Below are 25,428 nucleotides of genomic sequence, written 5' to 3'. Positions count from 1 at the left end.
AGGACAATACGCTGTACGTTGCAATATCTTTCTCCATCTCTCTTCTCTCATTTTCCCATTCTCATCTACACAAACCCTCTCCCTTTCCTTCTGTCTAGAGAAATAGATACTGCAGGTTGGTGTTAAATCTGCTGACTGCACTATTACTCCACCATCAGTGACTGTCCCCTCTTCAGCTCCCCCAGAGGCGGCTAAATTAATGTGTGACTGAACCTTACACATTTCTGGTATTTCAATAAGGTTCAGAGATGGAACAGAGACAGTGGAGGGACGGCAAAATCACTGAACGGAGAGCTGCAAGGAGGCAAACTGGCAGCAGGCATTAGTCATTTGCATTAGGACTTTTAATTAGTCTCCGTTTTTTTTTACTACAAAGAAATAAAAGTCAAAATGAAGCCCTGTGATCAAAAAATCTGTCTCATGTTGGTGTAAAGTAAGAGCAACAACAGAGGGAGAACTGGTCACCCTATTAAGCAGCAGAGCAGAGGAAGAAAAGATGAGAGGAAGGAAGGAAGGAAGAGAGGAAGGGCTGAGCTGTTATTTCATGTTGTCCCTCGTATATTGTCCCAGCAGTGCTTGGGGAATCACTCTCTACATAAGCCTGATGTGCACTCCTCATTATGAAATGAGGAGGATCATAGAGCTTGCTTTCGAATAGGACTGCTTCAAGAGTGGCTGTAGAAGAAGAAAGACACCTAGAAGGAACAAAAAAGGGAAAAAAATCAAATAAAATATACATATATAACAGGTAAGGTGGTGCAGCCCATCAAAGGAAATGGGAGTAACAATACAAGAGATGCAAAGTGTGTCTCTGTTCTCTCATCAGCTTTATTGCTTTTGTTCCACAGAGATGGTTGTTAAAAAAATAACGATAATATTAATAATACTGTTTTGAGATATTTGCTTGCTTCTGATCCATCTTGCACTGATGGTAATGGTGCAATATAATTCAGCGGCTCACCGGATCCCACTCAAAGATTGTCAGTTACTGACAGATATCCTCATCCTTACTTACACCAAAGCCATAATAAACCTGTGCCCGCTGAGCTCTGCCTCTCACATCCTGGCAGTGTCTAGAATAAACAGGAAGTATTTCACATTCACAGTGGTAGTACTACTAATAACAGCTGATCATAATATTATTTAACACTATGTTAAAGGAATTGCTCAACATTTTTGGAAATACACTTATTCACTGTCTTGGCGAGAGTTAGATGAGAAGATTGATACCGCTCTCATGTTTGTACGATAAATATAAAGCTACAGCCAGCAGCAGGTTAGCTTAGCTTAGCATTAAAACTGGAAACAGGGGGAAGGCAGAAAGTTAAGCTTTTTTCTGTGACTTTGAAAATACCCAAGGAATAATGAAATCTGTAGTGAAAAACATTTTAATCTTTCAAAGCCGCATTACACCACTTTGCAATTTGGTGGCCCCAATAGACAGCAGAATATAGTCGTTTTGATGGACAATAAAAATTGAATGTATTTAAACGTCCAGACGTCATACTACAAGACTTAAACATCCTCTTCTTGTTAACTGGCAGCTTGCTTGCTGCTGTTTGGGAGAAAATGTTTTGCTGCTCACAAGGTTAGACTTAGACCTAGACTTTTATTAATCCCACAGCAGGGAAATTTACAAGTCACAGCAGCAAAGACAGGAAGGTGCAGAAACACACAGCAGGCAGCACTGTGTCAATAAGAATTAGAAGTTGTTGTTTTTTTTAAAAGAAAAAACAATATACAAATAATAAATACAGATATAAAAAATATGGGGTCAAAAATAAATATATACACGAAAAAATATAAAGTATGTACAAATTGTGCAGATTTATGTGCAGTTAAACAGCCTTATAGCCGTAGGAATGAACGACCTGCGGTAGCACTCCTTCTTACACCGTGGGTGTAAGATTAGTCAATTAGTCACTTTCTGTGTGCAAAGAACATTTTCCACAAGTGACCATTCTCAGCACGTGACTTTTAATGTGGAGCTTCTCAAATGAGGTAGGATGGAAGGATCTTCCCTTTCCCAGCCCCAATTCATGATTTAGGCAGATGAGGTGGGTGTATTTTTACACATAAATCTTGCCTGGAGCAGCTTTAAAGACCAGGTGAGGGCCACATCAGTGGGAGAAGAGCAATATGAAACATTTTATAATGTTATCCATTCCTCACTTTATTACATAAAACACTTGACACAACTCAAACAAGTGCGCTTGTGTCCGTCATATAAAAAGAGTATTTTGAGAGGATTTCTGTGCTTGGAATATCAATACTTTATGAGTCTTACACAGTCTGGTGTATATTGCTCTCTGGCTTGTAGCCATACTGCTCTCAGGGTAGTGTATTGAAAAGGGTGAGAGGTGAGGGAACACTTGACATTATAAAATACAGTTTAACATTATATACACCATGTCAACCCTGCCCGCTCTACACTGTTGCATCAGCCTTATTACTGTGCCTGCTGGGCAAACCACCACTGTGGACACGGCAGGTGCTACAGGGATTCACATGCAAAGCAAGAAAAAGAACATGCAGTATGTAAAGACAAGAAGGCAATGATGAAAATGATTGTATGAAGAAAGCAATCAATTAGTCAGTCAATTGTGTTTAGTTTGTTCATGTTTTCCGTTAACAAAATGAATACTGCAGGCCATATTATTACTCCCTAGCATACAGTATATAATAATCTTATTCTTCCTCCTTTTTGGCCGCATAGGCCCATAAACACAGCTCTCTCCTTAATGACGGCCCTTTGAAACTACTGGTACCGCTACTAATACTTCTGCTGCCTGTACTAATAGTAGGCTACCACTCAGATCACCATAACAACAACCTAGCAACACTTCCTGTACTAACTAGCCTACTTAGCAAAACCCTAGAAACCACAACAAACACCTTAGTAACCACTTAGCAACAATTTAAATTTTTCCTATAATATGACAAGTCAAAATGTCGTTCATGTGTTTTCTGCCTGAACTAACGTAAACTCCTTATTGTTAATGACTTGGGAGGTAGTTGCTATCATTTTCATAGCGTTATAGAGTCATAGCTAAGGTGTTGCTGGCTGGTTGCTAAGTACAAGGTAGGTGTTGGGTTGTTGCTTATTGGTGGCTATGGTATTTGTGGTGATTTCTAGGGTTTTGCTAGGTAGTTGGGCTGTTGGTACCGGATGTGTTGCTAGGTTGTTGTTATGGTGTTGTTGTGGTGTTATGAGTGTTGTAGCCTTCTTGGCTGCTCTTCAGCAGACTGCTGAGCTGCTGAACATGTATTCTCCAGTGTATTAGATACTTCAACATCAATGTACTTCAAACATGACAAACTGCATTAATTCTGCTAAAAGAGTCTCTGTTGATAGTGGTTTTATATAACATATGTATTTATATGATATACAGTAGTCTATTTGGCACTACCCATATCTGTTTACATCCCTTAGATCTTAAAGATAACTTGGTTCATGTTTACTCAGTGATTAGCAATGGTAAATCTCCCCATAACAACTGCTGCGTAAGGTTTCATAATGCTGTCTTAATTAGATGCTTTCTATCACCCACACACCATATGCCAAGAAGTCATGTGTGGGTGGATGTTTGGTTGATTTGAATATGTAAGGACACCCTTTTCTGGTGTTTATAGCAATATCTATTTACTCTATACTTTGACAGTAACATAAATACATGCAGTTAGGCATTTTAAGTTTGTGTACATCACAGCTGGGAATAACATTACCAGATATATTTCAGCTGAAGACCTCTGCTGAAACAAGGGCACTGTATATATACAATGCTGACTCATACTTTAACGCTTGCATACTGCTCCTTTAGTTCCTATTGATGAAATTGTGTAACGGTATGACACGTTAAACAAAAGGCCACAAAATCAATATTTATGTGCTATTCTTATTGTGAATCGTCAACACTAAGATAACAGGGTGAAGAAGCATGTGGCTCAGTTTTGTGTCAAACACTAGATTGAGCAATGTTGCAAACAAACTGGAATATTTTTTCCGCCATCCCAGAGATGAATTGCAGGAACTGAATATTAAGGTAGAGACTGCTCATGAAGCTTCTAGTATTGTGCTGCACTCTGCTGGTGGTAAATGACTACTACAGATTATAGAGCCAACGTAGGATGCCCCATACGCCAACTGATAGCCAGAATTTTGCAACTGTAGTATTAACCTGCACACACAGAGACAACACTAATTTCCTGCATCATCACTTTGATAATCAGGAAATGTGTCGATGCAAGGTCTGGTTTCATCTGTCTTTAATGGATTCATTCTCAGTGAGCTGTTTCCTGTATATGAAAATGTATACTGTATTTTTTTGTACATGTTGCTTCCCATATATATGGCTCTGATAGCCTTAATAAACACACACATGCTCATGAAGTGGATGATGAGGGATGGGTTTCTATTTCAATACAGCAGCATTTCTTATACACTAAGGTCATACACTATTTATTCCCTTGTACATAATAGCTCTGTTTGTTTATCTTCCTGTTTATCCTGATTTGTTTTGGCACTACATAAATAAGTACATTTAGAGCTACTGACAGCCCAGTTCAAAGTCATTTTACGTGTGAGTACACATGGCCAATAAACCTGACTCCAATTCAAGAATTACTTTGTAATATTCAGAGGAAAAACAACATGCAGACGGATGTGACTTCCCCCCCTACCTTTTCTCTGATTGGACCTAAAAGTAGATCCATACTGTGTGCTGCAATGATGAATACAGTCATTCTGAATGGACTGGTGTGCTGTTTACTATCTCATCTGTCAAACACAAACATATAACAAGACATGTTTATTTATTTTATTTATAACGTAGCTTGTTCAGTGTGTGTTGCTCTTTTACCTCTAATCACTTTAAGTTAGAGGTAAACTCAGAGGTAGACTCTGCTGAGTCTTAATATGAGCAAAAATAAACGTACAAACTCTATGTTGTATTGAAAATAAAGTTGAGAGGGAAAATGAGGACGACAAAATAGATTTCCCTGAGCGCCAAAGGAAGTCATGTTGACACCACGTGACTTCCATGTTATAGTGTACTCCCTTGTCATTGGAGGAGGCTCGTGTCCCCTCCCACAACATCACGTGTGTGTGTCTTTCCCGCGAACAGGCTCGCGCCGTGACGCTGTCTAGCTGGGTGCTAGGTGATGCAGGGAGGGTCGTTACACCGTCGTTAGGAAATCTACAAAAATAGGGTGAAAACAGCCTTGAAACTCGCACACATGGCGAAGCAAAGCTCCCTTTTCAATTTTTTTACAAAGTCTCCGCCTCCGGTCTCCAAGCCGAAGCCGAGTCCCTCTCCGACCGAGGCAGACCTGCCTTCCTCCGTAGAGAAGTCCAACTCCTCTCCGAAAGAGCAAGCTAAACAGACACCGCAGCAACAATCAGCCAAGACCCACAAAGCTAAACCGAAAAGTAGCTCCAAGCCTGCGAAAGGGGGATTCAACAAACTATTTGGTGACAAGGCCCTAACAACCAAACAAAGGTGAGTTAGCTAGCCCTGATAACGTCGGGAGCGGTGTAATTGCTGGACACATGTTCTGCACTGTTTTTCCCCTCTGCTGACGATTGTCTGCAAGTCCCCAAAATGATGCTTTCGGAGGCATATGGTTGGTCGAAAACTCTTTTTGAGTTAGTACACAGATTAATAAAAAAATATGAAATATTTTACTACAACGTTTTTCGCTTTCATTTAAGAGGGGAAGTCGGTCGTGCTTTCGATCATGTTTACATGACATGATAGGTCCTGCAGACCATGCTGTACGAGGTTTTCTTTTGGTCAAATCAATGCTTATGCTTCTAAATTACCAACGTGGATTACAGAGATTTTTAGTGAAATGTGTGGCTGTCACTTAGCATAGTTTAGATAATGTGGATTGTCTGAAGTTAGAGACACGTGAGCTGATGAGGTGGTGGTTGTTGTTTGTGAACTCATCATGGCATAACCCTCCTCCTCTGCTCACACTGAAATGTGTGTAGTTTTCAAAAAATGTCAAGAATGACATAACGTAAACAAAGCAATGAGGCAGGAGTTAAAGCGACTAGGCAACATCATAGTCCTGAGACATCAACACACAGTCAAGACCTGTCCGTAAAATCACTCCAAGTCAGACATCTCAAAATTCACCAAATGCATATTTATATGAAAAATACATACACACTACAATTTTAACGGTAATCTTACATCTCCAAGTTATCTTTGTTTTAATTGTGGTGATTACTTTTTAAGCTAAATTGGGGCGTCTTGATTGACAGGTTGAAATGAATGCTGTGTAACATTTAAGAAAATGTTCAAGATAAAATAAACAACTGCAAGTAAAGAAGTGGTACTTATATCTGTATAAATGTCCTTGCATAAACTTTGTTTAGTCATAAGTGAGTTTTGTCACAATGTTTAAAGGACACTAGTTGGTTGAATTTTAATTGTAGATGTGGTCCAGTTTCATAAGCAGTTGATAATTACTCAAAATGTTGGACTGCATCAGGTTTTCTGAGCTGCAGTATTATGTCAGCTTGATACAATGTGACCGTAGATGGCTAGCAGCAGTACTTTGAGGATCATTTAGAGGAATACCAGTAATAAGAGCTGTTAACAATTCTACACTAATTACAAGATGTCCATATTTGTCAGGGTCAATATACTGTATGACTTAAATATGTCTTTGTTTTTTCCTTCCTTCAGCAGCCCAGCATGCACATTCAGTGCTGGTGCCCTTGTGTGGGCAAAACTGGAGGGACACCCCTGGTGGCCATGCATGGTGGTACCCCAACCTCTGACTGGACAGCAGATGAGGGGCCGTGGTCGGGCCCAGCGCATACATGTCCATTTCTTTGATGAACCCCCAACTAGAGGATGGGTCAGCACCAAATATATCCGAGAGTACCAAGGTTGGCTACAGTGAATCCCTTAATTAATGTTACTTACTTACAGCTGTGGCTTTAATGTGCTTTGTTCTCTCAGTAAGCTACATGACAGCATTTGCTCTAGTTGTATGATGGCTTATCTCATTCGTGCTGTTTTCCAGGCTCTGACAGCAGCGATGCTAAAACAGGAGGGGTGTTCTTCAGCGGTAAACCTGTAATCCGACATGCAATGGAGCTCGCTGATGCCGTTATGTTCGACAGCCCTGAAAAAAGAGTAAAGACGCCTCTCTGTATGGATCCGTCTGATGAGGAAGAGGATGAAGATGATGAAGAAATGGAGGTGACATGATTATATTTGACTACCTTGTTGACAATAAGGACATAGAAGTCTGCACTTTACAAATGCCTTTTGTTATGAGTAGTAATAGTAATACAGAGTGTTTTTGTATATCTAATCCGGTCAGTAAAGCAGGTTACATATTTTAATTTTTACCTGTCCTTTTTTCAGCTTGACAAGTCAACAATATCAGATGACGAGGATAGTGATGAGGGTGAAGAGAAACATGAGGAGGTGAAGTCATCCAAGGTCAGTCGACGTTCATCCCGTGCTTCAACAGAAAAGGGAAATAAGGCCAAGCGCCGTCGCATAATTGTACACTCAGACAGTGATGGATCGGGTGAGGAATTCAAACCAGAACATGCTGCATCCAGCAGTGAAGATGAGGAGGAAGAAGGGACGGTGAGCAGTGAAGTGGAGGAAGCGGAGAGCACACAAGAATCTGAAGCAGAAAGCCCCATCAAGCCTGTAAAGCGCAAACGTCCTGCAGAAAAGTCTGTTTCTACAAAAGCCAAGGTTCCTACTACCCCGCCTTTGGCTGCACCAAAACGAGCTGTTGCAGCCGACACCAAGTCTCGTTTGTCAGTCTTCTCTGCCCCTGACAACTTTGAGAGCCAGGCAAACGGATCAGGCTCTGGTGGAGGTGCCACAGTTTGGGACCACGAGAAGCTGGAGTGGTTGCAGGAGGGCAGGAGGAAAGACAGCGGAAGGCGGCGACAGTCAGAAGATGACTACGATCCTACCACCCTGTTCGTGCCAGAAGACTTTCTAAACAGAATCACTCCTGGTATGCGTCGGTGGTGGCAGCTGAAATCTAAAATGTTTGATACAGTCATTTTCTACAAGGTGGGGAAGTTTTATGAGCTCTACCACATGGATGCTGTGATCGGAGTCAACGAGCTGGGACTAACTTTCATGAAGGGGGCCTGGGCACACTCAGGTTTTCCAGAGATCGGCTTTGGACGTTTCTCAGACGTACTGGTCCAGAAAGGCTACAAGGTGGCTCGTGTGGAGCAGACGGAGACCCCAGAGATGATGGAGGCACGCTGTAAGACCATGGCTAAGCCCACAAAGTTTGACCGTGTGGTGAGAAGAGAGGTGTGCCGGATTATCACACGAGGTACCCAAACCTACAGCGTGTTGGACGGCGCTCCCTCTGAGAGTCAGAGCAAGTATCTGCTGAGTTTAAAGGAAAAGGCTGAAGAGGAAAGTTCCGGTAGTTGCCGCACCTACGGAGTCTGCTTTGTAGACACCTCTGTAGGTTATTTCCACGTGGGTCAGTTCCCAGACGATCGTCACTGCTCACGTCTGCGCACCCTGATAGCACACTATGCCCCTGCTGAAGTGCTCTTTGAAAAGGGGAACCCATCTGTTGAAACCCGCAAAATACTTAAGGCCTCTCTGTCCTCTGCTCTGCAGGAAGGACTTAATGCAGGCAACCAGTTCTGGGATGCTCAAAAGACTCTTAAAACTCTTTCAGAAGAAGATTACTTTAGAGAGTCTGGTGGTAAGGATCAGGGGACAGGGAACAACTTTCTTCCTCCTCTTCTAAAAGGGATGACCTCTGAGAGCGACTCTCTGTGCCTCACTCCTAAAGAGGGCTATGAGCTGGCACTGTCAGCACTGGGCGGAAGCATGTTCTACCTGAAGAAATGTCTGGTAGACCAAGAGCTTCTCTCCATGGCCAACTTTGAAGAATATGTCCCTGTTGATGTTGAGATGGAGAACGCTGCTGGACCTGCCAGTTTCTTTGCCCAGACTCGTCAGCGGATGGTCCTTGATGGAGTGACTCTGGCAAACTTGGAAATCTTTCAGAATGGGTCAGGAGGAACAGAAGGGACGCTGCTGGAGCGTTTGGACACCTGCTCTACCCCATTTGGCAAGAGGCTGCTGAAGCAGTGGCTCTGTGCTCCTGTATGCAACCCCACATCCATCAAGGACAGACTGGATGCAGTGGAAGACCTGATGGGAGCTCAGGCCCAGGCTACTGAGGTTTCAGACCTGCTGAAGAAGCTCCCAGATTTGGAGCGTCTTCTGAGTAAAATCCACAGCATTGGCACTCCTCTGAAGGGCCAGGATCACCCTGACAGCAGAGCAGTTCTCTATGAGGAGGTCACCTACAGCAAGCGCAAGATAGCAGACTTCCTCTCAGCACTGGAAGGTTTCAAAATTATGCAGGAGATCATTTCTGTCCTCGCTCCAGTTTCAGGCGAATCTCAATCCTCATTGCTCCATCAAGTTGTCGGTCTGAAAAGTGAAAAGGAAGGCCTCTTTCCCGACCTGTCTGCTGAACTCAGGCGCTGGGAGACGGCCTTCGACCACCAGAAAGCCCGCACTACTGGTGTCATAACCCCTAAAGCTGGCTTTGACCCAGAGTTTGACCAGGCTCTGACCGGAGTCAAGAACTGTGAGCGGGAGCTACAGGATTACCTGGATAGACAGAAGAAGAGACTTGGCTGTAAAAGCATGTCCTTCTGGGGAACTGGGCGAAACCGCTACCAGATGGAGGTGCCTGACAGTGTCTCAGAGAGGAATATTCCTGAAGAGTACGAGGTGAAGTCTACAAAGAAAGGCTGGAAGCGTTATGTGACAAAGGAGACTGAACAGCTGTTCTCAGAGCTGCAGGGATTTGAGGAGAAGAGAGATGCTGCCCTGAAAGACTGTATGAGGAGGCTCTTCTACAACTTTGACAAGAACTACAAAGACTGGAAGACCGGTGTGGAGTGCATGGCAGTGCTTGGTAATTACATTCATCTTATTCTTGTTAATCAGCATTATTTTTTACAGGCATGCATCATTTTACATTTGAGAAGTGATGCATTTAAATTACTGCAGTATCAAACACAAAGTGTTGTTCATCTCGTCCTCATATTGTAATTTCCTTTTATGTTTGTGGGGGGGGGGGGGGTCTCTCTCTTTCTTGGGCTTGTGAACATGAGTTTGCACTGCAGGTGTCTGCTCTGAATACATTTCCTGCAGATGTTACTAATATACCTCCATAATGAGTATTAGATGATGATGTTACACCAGTCTGAGTGCTTGTTAGAAACCGCACTGTCCCTGAGTAACTATTCCGTTTAAAATTTGGCTAAGTTGACAATAATTAGTGTTTCATTGTTATGGAAATTGTGCACTGGTGTTTGCTCCTGACAGAGGGAGCAATAGTTGCATAGTTTATTACTGATCTCTGGTGCAGTAACATACTGTGCTGCTTATAATGTGTTTTCCGCCACTGGAGTTTTAACAGAGCTGCAGAATCGTCCCATGAAATACTAAGAAAGCAGGTAGAAAATTATCATTTCCTCTGAGTTTTAAGGGATGACTGGTTCAGTCCTTAATTCCTCTTTTACTTTTGTTACTAATAAATTGTCATTTGTTTTCAGATGTGCTGCTGGCCATGTCACGCTACAGTCAGGGCGGAGACGGACCAATGACCAGGCCGGAGGTGGTGCTCCCTGAGGCTGATGACCAGGTAGCGCCCTTCCTTGACCTCACTGGATCCCGCCACCCTTGTGTCACCAAGACCTTTTTTGGCGATGACTTCATCCCTAATGACATCTACATCGGCTGCCCTGGTAGCGGTGACGAGGAGAAAGGTCATGCCTCTTGTGTCCTTGTCACAGGGCCAAACATGGGTGGAAAGTCAACTCTCATGAGACAGGTGAAACTACAAAAACTTGAACTGGAAATGATTTGAATTTCACATCCCTGTGGACAGTGCAGGTTCAAGTCTTTGTGGGCCCATATTGAGACACTGTGCTGCTCTTTTTGTACAGTGTGGACTCGTGATCATCCTAGCTCAGCTGGGCTGTTATGTCCCTGCTGAGAGGCTGCGCTTCACACCAGTTGACAGGGTTTTCACTCGCCTGGGAGCCTCGGATCGTATTATGGCTGGTAACATCATGAACTCCTGTAATGTAACACATAAGGGACAATGTCTTAAGCTTCCACTTCAAGGGCTAAACTTGCATTATCCAATATGTCTTCTCTAGGAGAGAGTACTTTCTTTGTGGAGCTAAGTGAGACCGCCAGCATCCTGCACCATGCCACTAAACACTCAGTTGTGCTCCTGGATGAATTAGGTAAGTCTTTGTTGGTTATTCATAGTAACAGAAAAAATCAATGGCAGTCTCCTCAGTACTGTTTTGTCCTTGTTTGTGTGTCTGCGGGGTGTAGTAATTCAGCTGTGAACTGTTGGCAGGAAGGGGCACAGCCACATATGATGGCACAGCGATTGCCAGTGCTGTTGTGAAGGAGCTTGCTGAGAAGATCTGCTGTCGCACCCTCTTCTCCACACATTACCACTCCCTGGTGGAGGACTACGCCAACAACCCCACTGTGCGGTTGGGCCACATGGTGAGTGCAGCAACACAAAACATGCTAAATACTGCAACAGGCAAACAGTAGCAGACAGTTTCAAAATGTTAAAATGTAAAAACCTGTCACTAAAATTATTAAGGTTTTACGTCAAATTCTGTGTAGATAATTTGATTTCTTGTTCAGTCTATTTCTTACATACAGTGTGTTTTCTGTTTGTGAATCCTTTGGTACAGGAAATTCACTTTTGAAGTCATATTTCTTGCTTTCATGCAGAGCCTGGGAGGTGCTGGGTATGTTTGTCTCGCACAAATTAGCTATTTAATAGCTAAGTAATCATTTGAACTGTGAAATCATTCCTTCAAATCAACACAAAGGAAAGCATATCTTACTATTCCAGTGTAGTCTCATTGATCACGCGGGCAGCACCCAAACTATAAAACAGCTTTGACTTTGACTTGCACTGCATTACAAAGCAGTATGCACCTACAGTGGAGGCCGAAGTTGTTCAGCAAAGTGCTGAAACGATGTTTAATATAGCATCAAAATGTATGAGAACGTGCAGAGAGGACAAGGACAAGTTCAATGAAAGCAATGACTTTAAAGAGTTTAGCTTGAGAGGATGAATCCAGTAGTAATGGGCACATTTACACTACAACACAGCTGCCTCCCTGGTGCCATCTTTGTGGGTGCTCCTCTAGCCACAACCTGTAACTGAAGTTCCCATTTACTGAAGTTCAGTAACATGATGCCAGTCATTTTGTGCAGTTTCCACGAAACAACTTGCTGATTGCATGTGAATTACTAATTAAGTGCACAAATGAATAATTTCAGCCTTGTGCTTGGCAGGTTGTGTGGCTTCACCCTGTTGCTCTCAAACAGTCTGCAGTGCAGTAAAGTACCGTGTGTCTGTTTTTGTGTATTCTGGATCATGTGTAGTGCCCTGGTATTAAGTGTAACGTCCCTGTTTTGTCCCTTTCAGGCATGCATGGTGGAGAATGAATGTGAGGATCCGAGTCAAGAGACCATCACATTCCTCTACAAGTTCATCACCGGTGCTTGTCCAAAGAGTTACGGCTTCAACGCCGCTCGACTCGCCAGCCTGCCAGAGGAGGTCATCCAATCAGGACACAGGAAGGCCAGAGAGTTTGAGAAGAGCACCATTAGCCTCCGACTTTTCAAGTATGTATTAGTATTGTGGGTTAATATATTCTGTAGCTACTGCACCTCATGTTACTGCAGTGACAGCAAGGATTTGAGCGGGTTATTAATAAACACCAAAGCTTAGTCATGACCCCCCCCTCCCCCTTTCTTCTCTTGCAGGAAGCTCTGCCAGTTTGCTGAAGATGCTACACTGGGCAACACACACTTTGCTTCACTTGTTCAGACGCTCAACACCCTGTAGGTTGTAAACATGCTTTGTTCTTGCTGGATTTTTTTGTTTTCTCAGCACTTGAAAAAACACTACTGTAATGATCTAATAAAGTTTATTTTTAAAAAAATGACAATGTTTCATCTAGGAAATTAAACCCTTTTAATTCACGCTAGCGCCTACATAACGGTTATTGAATACTTCACAATATATTAAGTCTAGATGTTATGATACATGCATACATTTCAGTCTGTATGAGAACCCACAATCACCAGTACACATGAATGGGGGGGGGGGGGGGTGAAACCATATAGCGCTGTATATAGATACTTGTCTCAGCTTCAGTAGAGTAAAAGCTTTTTAAATTCTCCAGCAACATTGGCAAACAAGGGAAAAACACATCAACATTAGCTGTGCTTTCACAAGACTTCTCTTTAAGTGAGGCTGTCCTCTACAAAGAAATGTATCTAAACAGGCCAACCACACTGAGGGCAAGATGTATATAGATTATATAATCTACTTGATAAATCAATGACTGTTAGTCAATGTACCACAGACTATACAGCCATCCAAATGTCCTTAAATCACTTCCTAACAGATGTATTATAATACCCCAACGTGTTCTATTCGGAAAATAAGCGGAGGCCACATCTTATTCAGAATGGCATGGGTTCATCTGGCTAAACAACTACACCCAGAAATTATTACACAACTGCAGCCTTCAGTAAAAATGATGATTTTGCCCCAACTCTTATTAGTCCTTCCTGTAATTTGGGTCTCATGTGATACAAACAGAAAATGTGCATAGATTATGTAAAAACATGCTGAAATATCACGACTGTTCCCCCACAAAGACAAACATTTGTGATGCTATTCCAAATAGAAAAAGCTGTAAGTCTTGTGAAAGCACACCTTCAGCATCTATTTCTTTTTCTTTTTTGTATTGCAAATGTAAATGAGTCAACATTGCTGGAGAAAATGTTTAGTGTTTTCCTCTCTTTCCTCTGATCTCTTTCACAGAAAGAAGTTAGATACTGCGACATGTATAATTACAGCAATTCTAGGGTATAATAACCAAAAAATTTGTACACATTTAATAAAATAAAGACATTCAAGTACAGTAAGATTTTTGCATGAAAATACAAAACTACACAAAAAGCATTAAAATCAAATCTCAACAGTTGTCTTGAGGAAAAAAAAAAAGCTGAAGTGCTATGTCATTTTTCCTGTACATATCATACGAGCACGTCGGTTGCCCAATGATGGAAGCATTGTTGTATTAGGGGCCTTTTGCCTCCTCTTGAGAAAGGTTGTGCCTCTTCTGACTGACATCTGTCCACGATGGGTCTGTACATGACTGCGGTATCTCGTGCTTCCACTTCTTAAAAGCAGATGAGCCTCGGTGGATTCTCGTCCATTTCTCACCGGCTTCACTTACTTGACCAAACAAACACACCCACAAACCCTGAGTCAGCTGCTCTTCTGCTCTGTCCCCCTGATGTCATCTTTTTTTTGTCGCCAAATAATTCAAGAAAAAGAAAAGGCGAGGCATCCATAATCAGACTTTTTTTTTCTCTAAATGTCTCCTTTTAGCATATACATGTCCAAGTCTTTTTTTTATTTAAGTCTCTGTATATGCTCTGTCAAAGTGAATCTGTATTGTAGTTTGTACTTCCTCCTCCACTGCACAAATTAAAGTCTCTTATGTCCGATACTGCTAAAGCACAAAAGGACCTCGGGTCTCGAGCTCAGTTGTGCTGCAGTGTATTGGACTCTATAGGAGGAGCCGAGTCATATAGTGTGTCTGTGTCGTGAGTCGGCTCTCCAGCTAACGTGCAAGGATTTGACAGCGTTCCTGCACCACAGTCACAGAAGAATCTGCAAGAGGAGAAAGAATTGTGTTTAGTTATACTCCAGAAAGCACAATATATTTAAATATACTGTATGTTCAGTACCCCGCCTGACCCTGATACACCTGTTTATATAGCGACACACATCAAAGCGTAAAGGGGGTGATGTGGGTCAATAAGACTGACCTATCGTGTCTGATGAACTCCACATCATGTCCTTGGTGACACTTCTTGATGCAGTTCACACAGATGGCGTTGCGGTCTGTTGTGTTACAGGTGTGACACCTGTGGGGACACCAGATTGTGTTTGTTAACTATCACGACGCAGACCCAACAGTTTCAGGATATTCTAGCCACCTTGATAACAAGTATAAACATAAATTACCTGTAAAAATCGTGCATTGGGTAGCTGGTGTAACTTGAAATCTTGTACAGGCACTGACCTCTGCTCACAGCCTTTTCAATAGCATCTTGATTGTTCATGATTTTATTATCTAGAGGAAAGATAACAGAAATTGGTAAACTTAACATTTTGATCTGTTGACAGGCAATTCAGGATTCAAGAAAATGTGTCAAAGTCTTTGTGACCAAGAGAGTACCTTTCATTGTAACATTGACACCAGATGCAAGAAACAATCCCCCAAAGCGATTGTTGAAGATCTGATTGCCCTCTAGGGTCGCTGTGGCATGATTGGTGATCTCAATACCTAGTAGTAAAAAACACACAGTTCCCATTAGCAAGGCTTACTGTACCTTACTGTTTACACAGACATATTTGTAAGGATGTTTATATAATGATTGACAGATTACAGCCTGTGTGTTACCCACCTGCCGCAAAGCCGTCAAATATCCTGTTTTTCCGCAGCACGGGGTGGCTGTTGGTACTAATGAGAACTCCTGCTTGGGCATTTCTGAAGATGTCATTTTCCTCTAACAGACCTGAAGACAGAAAACAGACTCTCAATCCCACAAACCACTGGCATGAAAATTAAAGTGTACAAATAGCTTAGAGATACAAAGTGCCTAACTGAAATTATTTGTAATTTGATTATAGCGATCTATCAAACTATTTAAGTCCTACCAATGGTGTCACACTATTCCACTGACGTACAGGTGGTGGTAACACACCAAAGGTATGCTGCAATGTAATCATAACTTTTGCTTGTTTACATGAAAACTCCACAGGACCCCTTTAACAACTGTGATAAGTACCCCCTCTCATTTCCATACAATAAATTGATTAGTTACCTCTTCCTCCGTTGAATATACAGATGCCGCCGTCTCTCCCGTCATGAATCTTATTCCTCCGCAGAGTGGGGTTGCTGTCCGTCTTGATCCACACTCCGGCCATCGCATTGTCAAAGATCTCATTGTCCTCGATAAAGCCTAAGCCTGAAAAACACATATTCATGTTTGATTATTACAGCAACGGGAGAACTGTTGTCACGTTGGTCAAACAGTATATTAAAAATGGCCACGAGTCTCTGTCAGGTGTCAACAAGTAGATTGATTCAGAAAACCACCTCTTGGGGGGGGGGGGGAAAGTAAATCTGGACTCTGTAGAATAATAAAACAGACTCTGCTTCTCACCTGAGTTGTAAACCAAAATGCCTCCATTCTGGCCTCCCCAGATCTTATTCCGCCTGATCTTGGGATTGCTGCCAGTCCTGTCAAAAAAATAAAAAGGACACACACAAGGGATGATTGATTCACTGCCTCACTAATGTTCAATGCATTTCCTTCCCTACCGAACCATCTTTACATCAGGACTCAAGTCTGACTATATTGGGACATTTATCTATGATTGATTTATCCAAACTTTCATTAAGGCGTTTAGGTGAATATTTCCATATTATTGTGATCTTCCACCAACCTAATTTGAACTCCAGAGTACATGTGATTGTAGATATCATTGTCTTCCAGCACGCCATGGCCATTGTCATAGAAGTAGACCCCAACCTGTTTAAATGACAGAAAATATATTAGCTCTCAATTATTCCTGGTATAAAAATGCATTTTATGAATTTGTTTCTAAACAACGGTGCTACCTACATCACATCAGATAACACTCTGCATCTCATCAAGGTGTTTATGGGTTTGTCACTTCACATTTATTTCTCATCATTAAACTTAATGAAACGTTATCTTACCTGCTTCCCACTGTGTATCCTGTTCCTCCTCAGTACTGGCGTACTGCCTGTTGTCACCCACACTCCTGCCAGCGTGTTGCTGTACACCTCGTTCTCCTCTATGACGCCTTGTCCTTTTTCATGCTGCGTAATACAAAACCACCGCATCAATGCTACAATTCCCCAATAAGAAAGCTGAAGAAGAACATTCCAAGTTGTAAGGCCAAAAGAAACTGGTGCAACTTCATGAGTTTAATGTTTACCACATATATGCCGCCATGCTGGCCGTCATGGATCTTGTTGTGTCTGACAATAGGGCAGCTGTTCGTCCTGATCTGGATTCCTGCCAGGGCATTACCGTAGATGTCGTTTCCTTCAATGAGGCCTCGGCCATCACCAAAAATATAAACACCACCTTGGTTGCCATTAAAAATGGCATTGCCCCTGTATTTGGACAAAATAACAAATTTTAGGACATGATACAAATGTGCATGGGCCAGTGTCCTATTTGATACCTTTTAAATGATACCAATTTAGTATTTGACCTTTGGCAGCCAGGCCACACTGACCTTATTGTGGGGTCACTGTTGGAGGTGATCCACACCCCAGCAAAGTTATTTGCATAGATCTTGTTTTCGATGAACTGTCCGCGGCCCTTTTCATGCACATAGATGCCCCCCGTCTGACCATGATGGATCTCACAACGAACCACTGTTGGATTGGCGTACGCCTTCACCTCAAAGCCGGCTATACGGTTCCTATGGATGTTACAGCTCTCAAAGTAACCCTGGAAATGGACAGAGAAATACACAATTACTGTATGTCCTATCACTTTTCAGCAGTAACTAAGAGAACAAATAAGAACCGTGTACAACCAACCTTTTACACTTCCACAACCATTCTGCTGCTTCACTACATTATACACTATATAATTATATTAAAATGAGTGTGCGTACACTCACATATACAGGAGAGCAGTACACCACTGTGGCATTGCAGTGACACCACAGCACCAATTGCAATGAGGCACAATCACTTCTTGAAAAACGCTCACTTCTTGTCAAAAAATTAAAGAAAAATGACTGCAGCTATCAGTGAACACAAACCAAACACCTGTAAGTATCTTACCATGCCGTGGTCAAATGTAAAGACACCAACGTCTCTGCCATGGTGGATGTGATTACGTCTGATGATTGGGTTGCCGTGGTTTTTCACCCAGATCCCAGCGAGAGCATTGTTCGAGATCTCATTGTCTTCGTATATTCCCTAAACAATAAAAGTTTAAAGCTTTGAATATTTTCATGTCCACTTCATACTTCAAAGTTATTTTTAACAGTTTTATTTTATCATGTTATATTTCATGTAAAAGGCTGGTTTCCCTAGACTGGGACTATAGTTCTTCACTACAGCTCCAGTGGAGTTCAGAGACCTACTGAACAAGAATACAGATACTGAAATGTGCCTTCAAGTGTTAATTTGATACTTAAACAACATGGGTAAAAGGTGTGCATTACCTGTGCATGGTCAGTGATGTAAAGACCGACATTTTCACAGTCACTAATGTTGCAGTGCTTGATTGTGGGACAAGCCCCCTGGCCGCTGACACAGACTGCTGACCCCACTGAAACAAGCAGGATAGAGATTTATTAGTGCACCAATATCCATGTCAAAATATTTTGGGAAATACTGAAGTAGACCGGTGGAGCGGCAGAATTACCTGTGCATGTGCTGCGTATGATGCAGTGGTCGATGATGGGGCTGCAGTTGACTGTAATCTCCAAGCAGTGGTGTGCATTGTGGTGCTGGGCGGATTTATCATCAGGATTGAACTGCAGCAGAGAAAAAAAAAAACAGTTGTCAACAACTATGATAACAATTTCTGTCACCCATACTGAGAGAGTGTGCATATGAACTATTTAGATCATTTAAAAAAAGATGGATGTACTGTACATGTGGCCTACATAAACCCACGAAAAAGGAGAAAGGGCAATCTCACCCTAATGGTCATGTATCCAACATAAGCGTCTTCTGAGCCTTCCATAAATACAAATGTAGAGTCTCTGGTATTCTCAATGATGACTTTCTCTGCTACTTTTCCAGGAGCTACAAAATAATCAGAAAGGTTCAGTTTAAGACACAACTAAACAAATGCACAATGAAAGTGTAGCCATGACTTCAGACACACGTACCAGCTCCGATCATTGTGATAGGCGACTCGATGTAGATCCATTCATCTGTGTAAATACCAGAGTGGACGAATATCAGGCCATCAAAGTGAGGCTCCTGGCCCCCTCCGAGAGCATCCTCAATGGTGTCATAGTACTGGAGAAAACATCACACGTCAGGTGAATGACTGGAGCATTTACGTGGGGAGAAAACAAAAAAAAAATCTAAGCAAATGTTGGAAACTGTTCACTTACAAACATGTTGTCTCTCCCTTTGTATCTGGCAGGATTACTGTAGAAGTGTTCTGCAAAGCCTGGCTTAACATGCGCTCCTTTATACTGTAAAAAAGAAAAGAAAAAAGATTCACACAATTATTCACATACCAAAGAGCAGAGTAATTCATAATGAGCAATTTGAGACAATAAAGCACTGGCACTGCATTTTGAACAAGATAGGTGGGGGGGGTTTAATCACTAAAAAAATGACAGAAAGAGACATTTTGTCCAGGGAAAACAATCCTAAAGGTCAATACATCGCAAAGGAATATCATTTAAACGCATAGTTCTCTTCTACGCCCTGCATACTGAATGTCACCATTATGGCCCGTGGTGTTGCCCTTTCACATGACATTAGCTGTCTGGCACACAAGAGGATTTAAAGTCGCACCGAAGCAACTTTAGGCAATAAAAAAAAATCGATGTAAAGATTCAAAGAAAGCAGAGAGGGTCTAATTCATGTCTGAACACTAACTCGTAAAGTTTATCAAATACTGAAACATAATCTGCTGTATGTAGAAGCAACTTGAGCTTAATGGTTCCACCCCACATACTTCAACTTTCCAATAATGAATGATGTTCACATCAATAGGTATCAAAGCATTTTAGGAAGGTTTTAGTCAAAGTTATTTTCTAGTTTTATGCATATTGTCTTAAATTACAGCTGAAACTCTGGAAACTGCATTTGCCTCTTCTGGTGTAAAGTAAGTGCTGCTACACATATCTAACATAAAGGCCACAATAACCACAAAGAGTTGTGCAGTGTCTCTCATTTGCTTCATGGTAAAATGTGAAATCAAATGAATCAAAAAGCGAATCAGTAAGCCCACAGGAGGTTGCCATACCAGCTGCTGAAAACTTTCCTTCCACGGGTTTGGCTGCTCGTACTCTTCTGGGTTTATCTGGTAGAACTTCCCTGCCTCCGGGTGCATCATGGGTCGGGTGTATTCAAAAACTTCCATGTACAGCCTCTTCCTGAAATATGAAGGCATAACCACGATTAACGCCATCCTCCTCTTTCAAAGTCATATTAAAAACACACAAAGGAGAACCAGAAGTAACACCAACAAGTCTATAGCAAGAGGTCTCACCAGAGGATGGGGTCATTGGCCAGCTCACTGAATCGCTTGCACACACATGCTGCACGGCACAAGTCCTGCTCCAGCAGGTACGAGAAGATCTTTAGCACCACCTCGTCTGGAAGCTTCTCCTGCAAATACTGCTCTGCTGGAGCTGCTGGGAGGAGGATGACCATGGAATTAGAATACAATATTTTGAAAGGACAGGGTTTTGGGTGAGGTTAGACAACAGAAGCCATACAAGCATATTTATAGCAAGATCACGTGAGGAACCAAAACTATTTCTAGAGTCACAATAGCAACTGATTTCTGCAGAAATGATGAAGGCTCCTTTGAAATATTTATAAATATTGAATTTATTTTACCCCTATCCAATTAAGAAGCAATATTTATTGAAATTATTATCAACTGGGTTATAAAAACAAATCTTTCTGACTGACTGAAAAAGCAAAGTTATCCTTTTCCTGAGTAAATCAAACAGCCTAGTCCTTCTGACAGACAACTTATGTTTACCTGATTTAATGATATATTAGTTACTGCTTTTACATGCAAGATCTGCATGTATGGCAAATTATCAGACACAATCACTTATGAAGTGGACTGGTTTGTTTATCATACATTAACAAACAAAAAGCGGCCGTTTGTGTGGATTTTTGCATCTAACTTTAAAATAAGAGAAGATGAGTTGTAAAGAAAAATGTCATATTTGCTATTTTGGTTTTAACATATCATGTGCAGCTACTGTGAGCACAACACAAGGCAATGTGACCGTGTACTTCGACGCCACAAAGCCTCGAACCCAATGCCATCTAGCAGGGCAAACATCTATTTCGGATGCTTTGGCTAGAGCTGCACTCAATGAGAAGGACTCTAAACGCCACAAATAACAGACTCTATAATTTCCACTTTGTGAAACTCATGGTGCTACTTCATGTCGTTACCATAGAGGTTTTTAAAAGAGATGATATGAACGAAAGCTTGGACTAAAGGGTGAATAAAAGTGTCATGTTGAAACCACTAAAACAAATGTGTGTTACATTATTTTCAAGTAGAACTAGAGAAGTTATAAGCTGCATAAATCTGTGTGCTGATACATGCTGCACACAGCTGTATGTTACACCTTATGAAGTTTGGATACCTATGTACAAATCACATTATATCAATGCTTTGAATGCAATACACAGACCTTTCATTATGAAACTGAAAGTTAAAATTTTACAGTTTGCAAAAAACTGCATGTATTCATAACAGACTTTGTAAACAGCAAGGTGATTATTATGATGCATAACTGCCCACTACAAATGAACATGAGTAACTAACTGGACATTTTGCCCTGACTCACTCTTTGCTGAGTCTCATTGTACTACTGAAAAGTAATTAACTCATAACCCTACTCACATTACCCCCACAATTACCCCTCACATTATTTGAGAGGTCAAATAATGTGTTCCTAATTACCTGGTAATTCTTGACACTTCCCTGAAACTCTGGGGCGCTTAGGTCGGTGTCCAAAGTTTTCTGTGGTTGAAGTGGAAGCACCCTGTGGATTAAAAGAAGTTAGTGGAGACATTTAAATGTTAATGGTTTTGTTTTGTCAAAATAAAATCTTTTAGGCATTTATACTATTTTTTTAAGGATTCCTGGTAGATGTACCTCCATGTTTGTCTTTGTCGGACACACTGTTCTCTTGGGTAGAGACTTTCTTCTAAGTTGGTAGGGACTGTTCTGAGCTCCTGGACCGGATTCTTCTGCGACCATATCTGCAGGAACGTCCTCATCTGCAAATGGTGGAAATAGAAAAAAAATATTACTTCCAATGCTATCAATTAAACCAATCCAAAATACTTTGACATGCAACAGAAGGAAATACAAGAGAAATGTGTGTTTTTTATGTGTTGTCAGCAACATATTCATGATGTAGTATTTAAAATATGCTTATCGAGAAAGTGGGTCTGCATCTGGGTATTTAGATCCAGATCTTTAATTGAGTAACAGACATAAATTCAAAATGATTACCAGAGGCAATTGACAAAACAGTATTTAAACACACAGGTCACACAGCAAAACGCAGAAAATACAAAAACAGATTTGTTCATTACCTGCTCTGCATGCTACAAATTGACTACAGATCCTATCAAGTGGGGATTCAATCAAGAGAAAAACAAAACAACCATAGCATCAACCCTGACCTAAACCAGTCATCTATTCATAAGGCCATTTACCATGGTATAATGAGCTGATAGCTACCCCAGTAGGGAGATACAAACTCCCTGCTTGTTGCTCTGGTTGCAAAGATGACTCTCCCCGGCTACTGGGCCAGTAACCACTACAAACACCATCTGTGTAACAAACTGGGCCAGTTAATGCAACTTCTCTGTAACTGCAAACTTAAATCATGTATAGGTTCTCCTGCCTTGTTTGCCTAAAACAAACATTTAAGACCAGATGTGTACATCACTTCCACAGCAAATATACACTGTATGATGTGAAATGGGCACAGATACTGTTGTGGGTCTGTTACCAACCACACCATCATTTACTAATTTAATGTCACCTTAAAATGACAACTGAGCTATGCTGTGGACACCTGGGCAGAAGGAAATAAGTACCATGGCAGGTCATGAATAATAACAATGAATTGAGACAGGCTCAAGAAAGCTGATCATTTATTATCAGGATGAGCATGACTTCATTCTCCATTAGATTGTTTTGTCAACATTATCAAATCTATGTTTACAATCACTTTTGTGAGAAACAACAAGAGTTAACCCTCTGCTGTCATTTGCCATTCAACTGATGCTGTGAGATCCAACATCACTATATGTCACTAGTCCACCTAATAACGTTGAATTAGATTCAGCAACCAACCACTAATGTAACCACTGATCAGTGTCCCCCAGACTGACTGGGCCATGGCAAGTATGATTAAAGAGTATCCGTAGTTAACATAATGTTTACTTTGAAAAACAGCAGCTAATATTCGCTTACATTACACCGTCTGTTGCCACACAGCGTTCATGTTACTTTAGAAAAAACCAAAACATTATGTGACTGATTTTAACATCATTACATTAATTGCAAGCATTATAACCACGCATTGACATGTTAACGTTGCAAAGGCCGTGACGACTTGGGCTTTTTTTTTTTTTAAACGCCAAGACGCAGATAGCTAGCCAAACATGCTAATAATAACAGCTTTCACAGGCTAGGTTCAGTTAGCAAGCTAACGTTACGACAACTGGCAAAACCACTTTGTGCACCCTCCCCTGCGTTTGTCACCCATGAACCAAGCAAACCATTGCTATCACTTGTAATTTTCACCACCAATGTAACCTTAGCTGACAAAAAACAAAATTCAGCAGCAATACGAGGTCAGACAAGCAAAAGACAGGCCGACTCGGGGCAAAAATCAAGCAAAACAAAGCGCGGCCTGAATGCTAGCTACAAACACAAAAGCCTCGGTGTTTCCTGACTGCACAGCGACCCTTTGAGACTGCTGTTAGCTCCCCACTGTTTTACCACGACTACCGACGTTGCCATAGCGTACGCACTACATATGAACACGAACAATACATAAATCCGTCCAATAGTATAACATAGTTCAACCCTAAGGCTAGCTGTTTGACAAGCCGCTCAGTAATGCTAATGCTAGCTCAGCTAACATTACCTCTTTCCTGATGGTTCCTCTCCGGCTGCACCGGGCGCGGCCTCGAGACTCGCCTAGGTCTTCTGCTAACGTTACTTGCTCTGACGGAGTTCATTTGGGGTGTTGTTAATCTTGAAGAAATGTCGAAGCCTTCACAGCAGAACAGGCGACTCCAAGCACATCATCTATGTCTTTTTCTTCAGCATTGCACGATCTGCCATCTTTAGCCGTGGCTCCTGAAAAAACGTATCGCTGTGTGTTATTCACGTTCCCCTGCACTGGTGTTACGTCTTGCCCTGTTCTACTGAAGCAGGAGGAGCCATAATAGACACAGGCACAGTCCGTCAGGCCTTAGTCACATCACATGGAAAGACCTCTCGCTCTCTCGTCGCCTTCCCCGTTTACGGCGGTCTATTCAGCAGTGATTGCCTCTTACTTTTCGAGCTCAACCATTCAAGCAGCAGTCTTCCTCCCATTTACACACTAAAGCTGAGTACAGTCCTCATAGGTGGAGGTAAGGTGTCTTGCTCAAGGGCACGTTTGACAGACTGCCATCAGTTATTGGTGTGTGTGACACCAAAATACCCGGTAACACAAAACATATTTTGTCATACTATGATGAGAGTTGACCACCTGTTATACCAGAGATAAATGATTTTGAACAGATTGTTATCATTTAGATTTTATCTAACAAAAGGTAGACCTTAGTGGACAGTGGATGTACAGCTTGATCTGTGTTTTGAGGACACTTGAGTACTGAACTTACATTTAAAGGAGCCTGTCCAAGTAGTTTGGCACCTGCTAAGGATGCCCACCGCATGCTCGGAGGTGCTCCTGGTACAACTGACTGGCTGACTGGGAGGAGACCTCGGGCAGACCAGCCTAACATCTCAGCAGCTCTACTTGCCCTTTTACAGGTGTCACTCTGACCTGGATAAGCAACTAGAAAATGGATGATTGATCATTTTTATGTCAAACAGATCAGCCAAAAGATACTGCTTTCATTTTTTCTGCTCTGCTTCACACCTGTTTGACATTCAAACCTTGCAGTGCCCAGGACACAAAATTGTAATGTTGTATCCTGTTGCAAATATAATGACGTGGTGGAGTCCATTAATATACTTGCAAGGGTTGTAAATGGCTGAACACCAGCTTACATAACCGTACTTATCATGTCCTTAATAACGGCAGCTTGTGGGCCATTTTGAAGGCCTCTCAATGAAAATACTGAAAATTAATCATGTAAAACAGCAGAATGAAACACTAATGTATGTTCTGCGTTCTGGAGAGTTTGTTCCACACTAAACAATGAAGAAGACTGGAGTGACGCTCACTCTTCAGTGGAATTAACTGCTGGATGCGTAGAAGTTTGTCTTGAGT

The 25,428-nt window shown here is 41.8% G+C and overlaps 2 protein-coding genes across 3 annotated transcripts; one reads left to right on the top strand and one right to left on the bottom strand.

Moving 5' to 3' along the window:
• Window positions 1-5,221: 5,221 nt before the first annotated feature.
• Window positions 5,222-13,024, top strand: msh6 (mutS homolog 6 (E. coli)). 2 transcript variants are annotated; one of them, XM_070915558.1, is made up of 10 exons: window positions 5,222-5,498; window positions 6,699-6,901; window positions 7,039-7,217; window positions 7,386-9,954; window positions 10,598-10,875; window positions 10,991-11,108; window positions 11,207-11,296; window positions 11,416-11,570; window positions 12,514-12,713; window positions 12,855-13,024. In XM_070915558.1, exons 1-10 carry the CDS (start codon window positions 5,236-5,238, stop codon window positions 12,934-12,936), a joined length of 4,137 nt encoding a protein of 1,378 aa, XP_070771659.1. In that variant the 5' UTR covers window positions 5,222-5,235; the 3' UTR covers window positions 12,937-13,024. The 2 variants fall into 2 exon arrangements, with proteins under 2 accessions (XP_070771659.1, XP_070771658.1); XM_070915557.1 differs by having other exon boundaries at window positions 6,696-6,901.
• fbxo11a (F-box protein 11a) lies at window positions 13,011-24,287 on the bottom strand. Its single transcript, XM_070915559.1, has 22 exons — window positions 24,070-24,287; window positions 22,056-22,180; window positions 21,861-21,942; window positions 20,415-20,559; window positions 20,169-20,298; window positions 19,303-19,386; window positions 19,072-19,204; window positions 18,879-18,985; window positions 18,600-18,711; window positions 18,397-18,503; window positions 18,011-18,148; window positions 17,452-17,669; window positions 17,146-17,326; window positions 16,904-17,026; window positions 16,627-16,712; window positions 16,344-16,420; window positions 16,002-16,145; window positions 15,582-15,692; window positions 15,353-15,460; window positions 15,139-15,247; window positions 14,940-15,038; window positions 13,011-14,781 (listed from the first exon to the last, which is right to left on the bottom strand). Exons 1-22 carry the CDS (start codon window positions 24,161-24,163, stop codon window positions 14,652-14,654), a joined length of 2,643 nt encoding a protein of 880 aa, XP_070771660.1. The 5' UTR covers window positions 24,164-24,287; the 3' UTR covers window positions 13,011-14,651.
• Window positions 24,288-25,428: the final 1,141 nt, after the last annotated feature.

Source organism: Enoplosus armatus, chromosome 12 (genome assembly GCF_043641665.1).
Source record: "Enoplosus armatus isolate fEnoArm2 chromosome 12, fEnoArm2.hap1, whole genome shotgun sequence".
NCBI classification, from domain to species: domain Eukaryota; kingdom Metazoa; phylum Chordata; class Actinopteri; order Centrarchiformes; family Enoplosidae; genus Enoplosus; species Enoplosus armatus.
This window is presented reverse-complemented; position numbering and strand designations above follow the sequence as displayed.

Coding starts and splice junctions, on each gene's coding strand:
- msh6 (XM_070915557.1), top strand. CDS start 5,236: ATGGCGAAGCAAAGCTCCCTTTTCAATTTTTTTACAAAGTCTCCGCCT. Junction 10,876..10,990: donor AGTCAACTCTCATGAGACAG/GTGAAACTACAA, acceptor CTTTTTGTACAG/TGTGGACTCGTGATCATCCT. Junction 11,109..11,206: donor CTCGGATCGTATTATGGCTG/GTAACATCATGA, acceptor TGTCTTCTCTAG/GAGAGAGTACTTTCTTTGTG.
- fbxo11a (XM_070915559.1), bottom strand. CDS start 24,163: ATGAACTCCGTCAGAGCAAGTAACGTTAGCAGAAGACCTAGGCGAGTC. Junction 18,986..19,071: donor TATCACAATGATCGGAGCTG/GTACGTGTGTCT, acceptor ATTATTTTGTAG/CTCCTGGAAAAGTAGCAGAG. Junction 16,421..16,626: donor TACTCTGGAGTTCAAATTAG/GTTGGTGGAAGA, acceptor TTTTTTTGACAG/GACTGGCAGCAATCCCAAGA.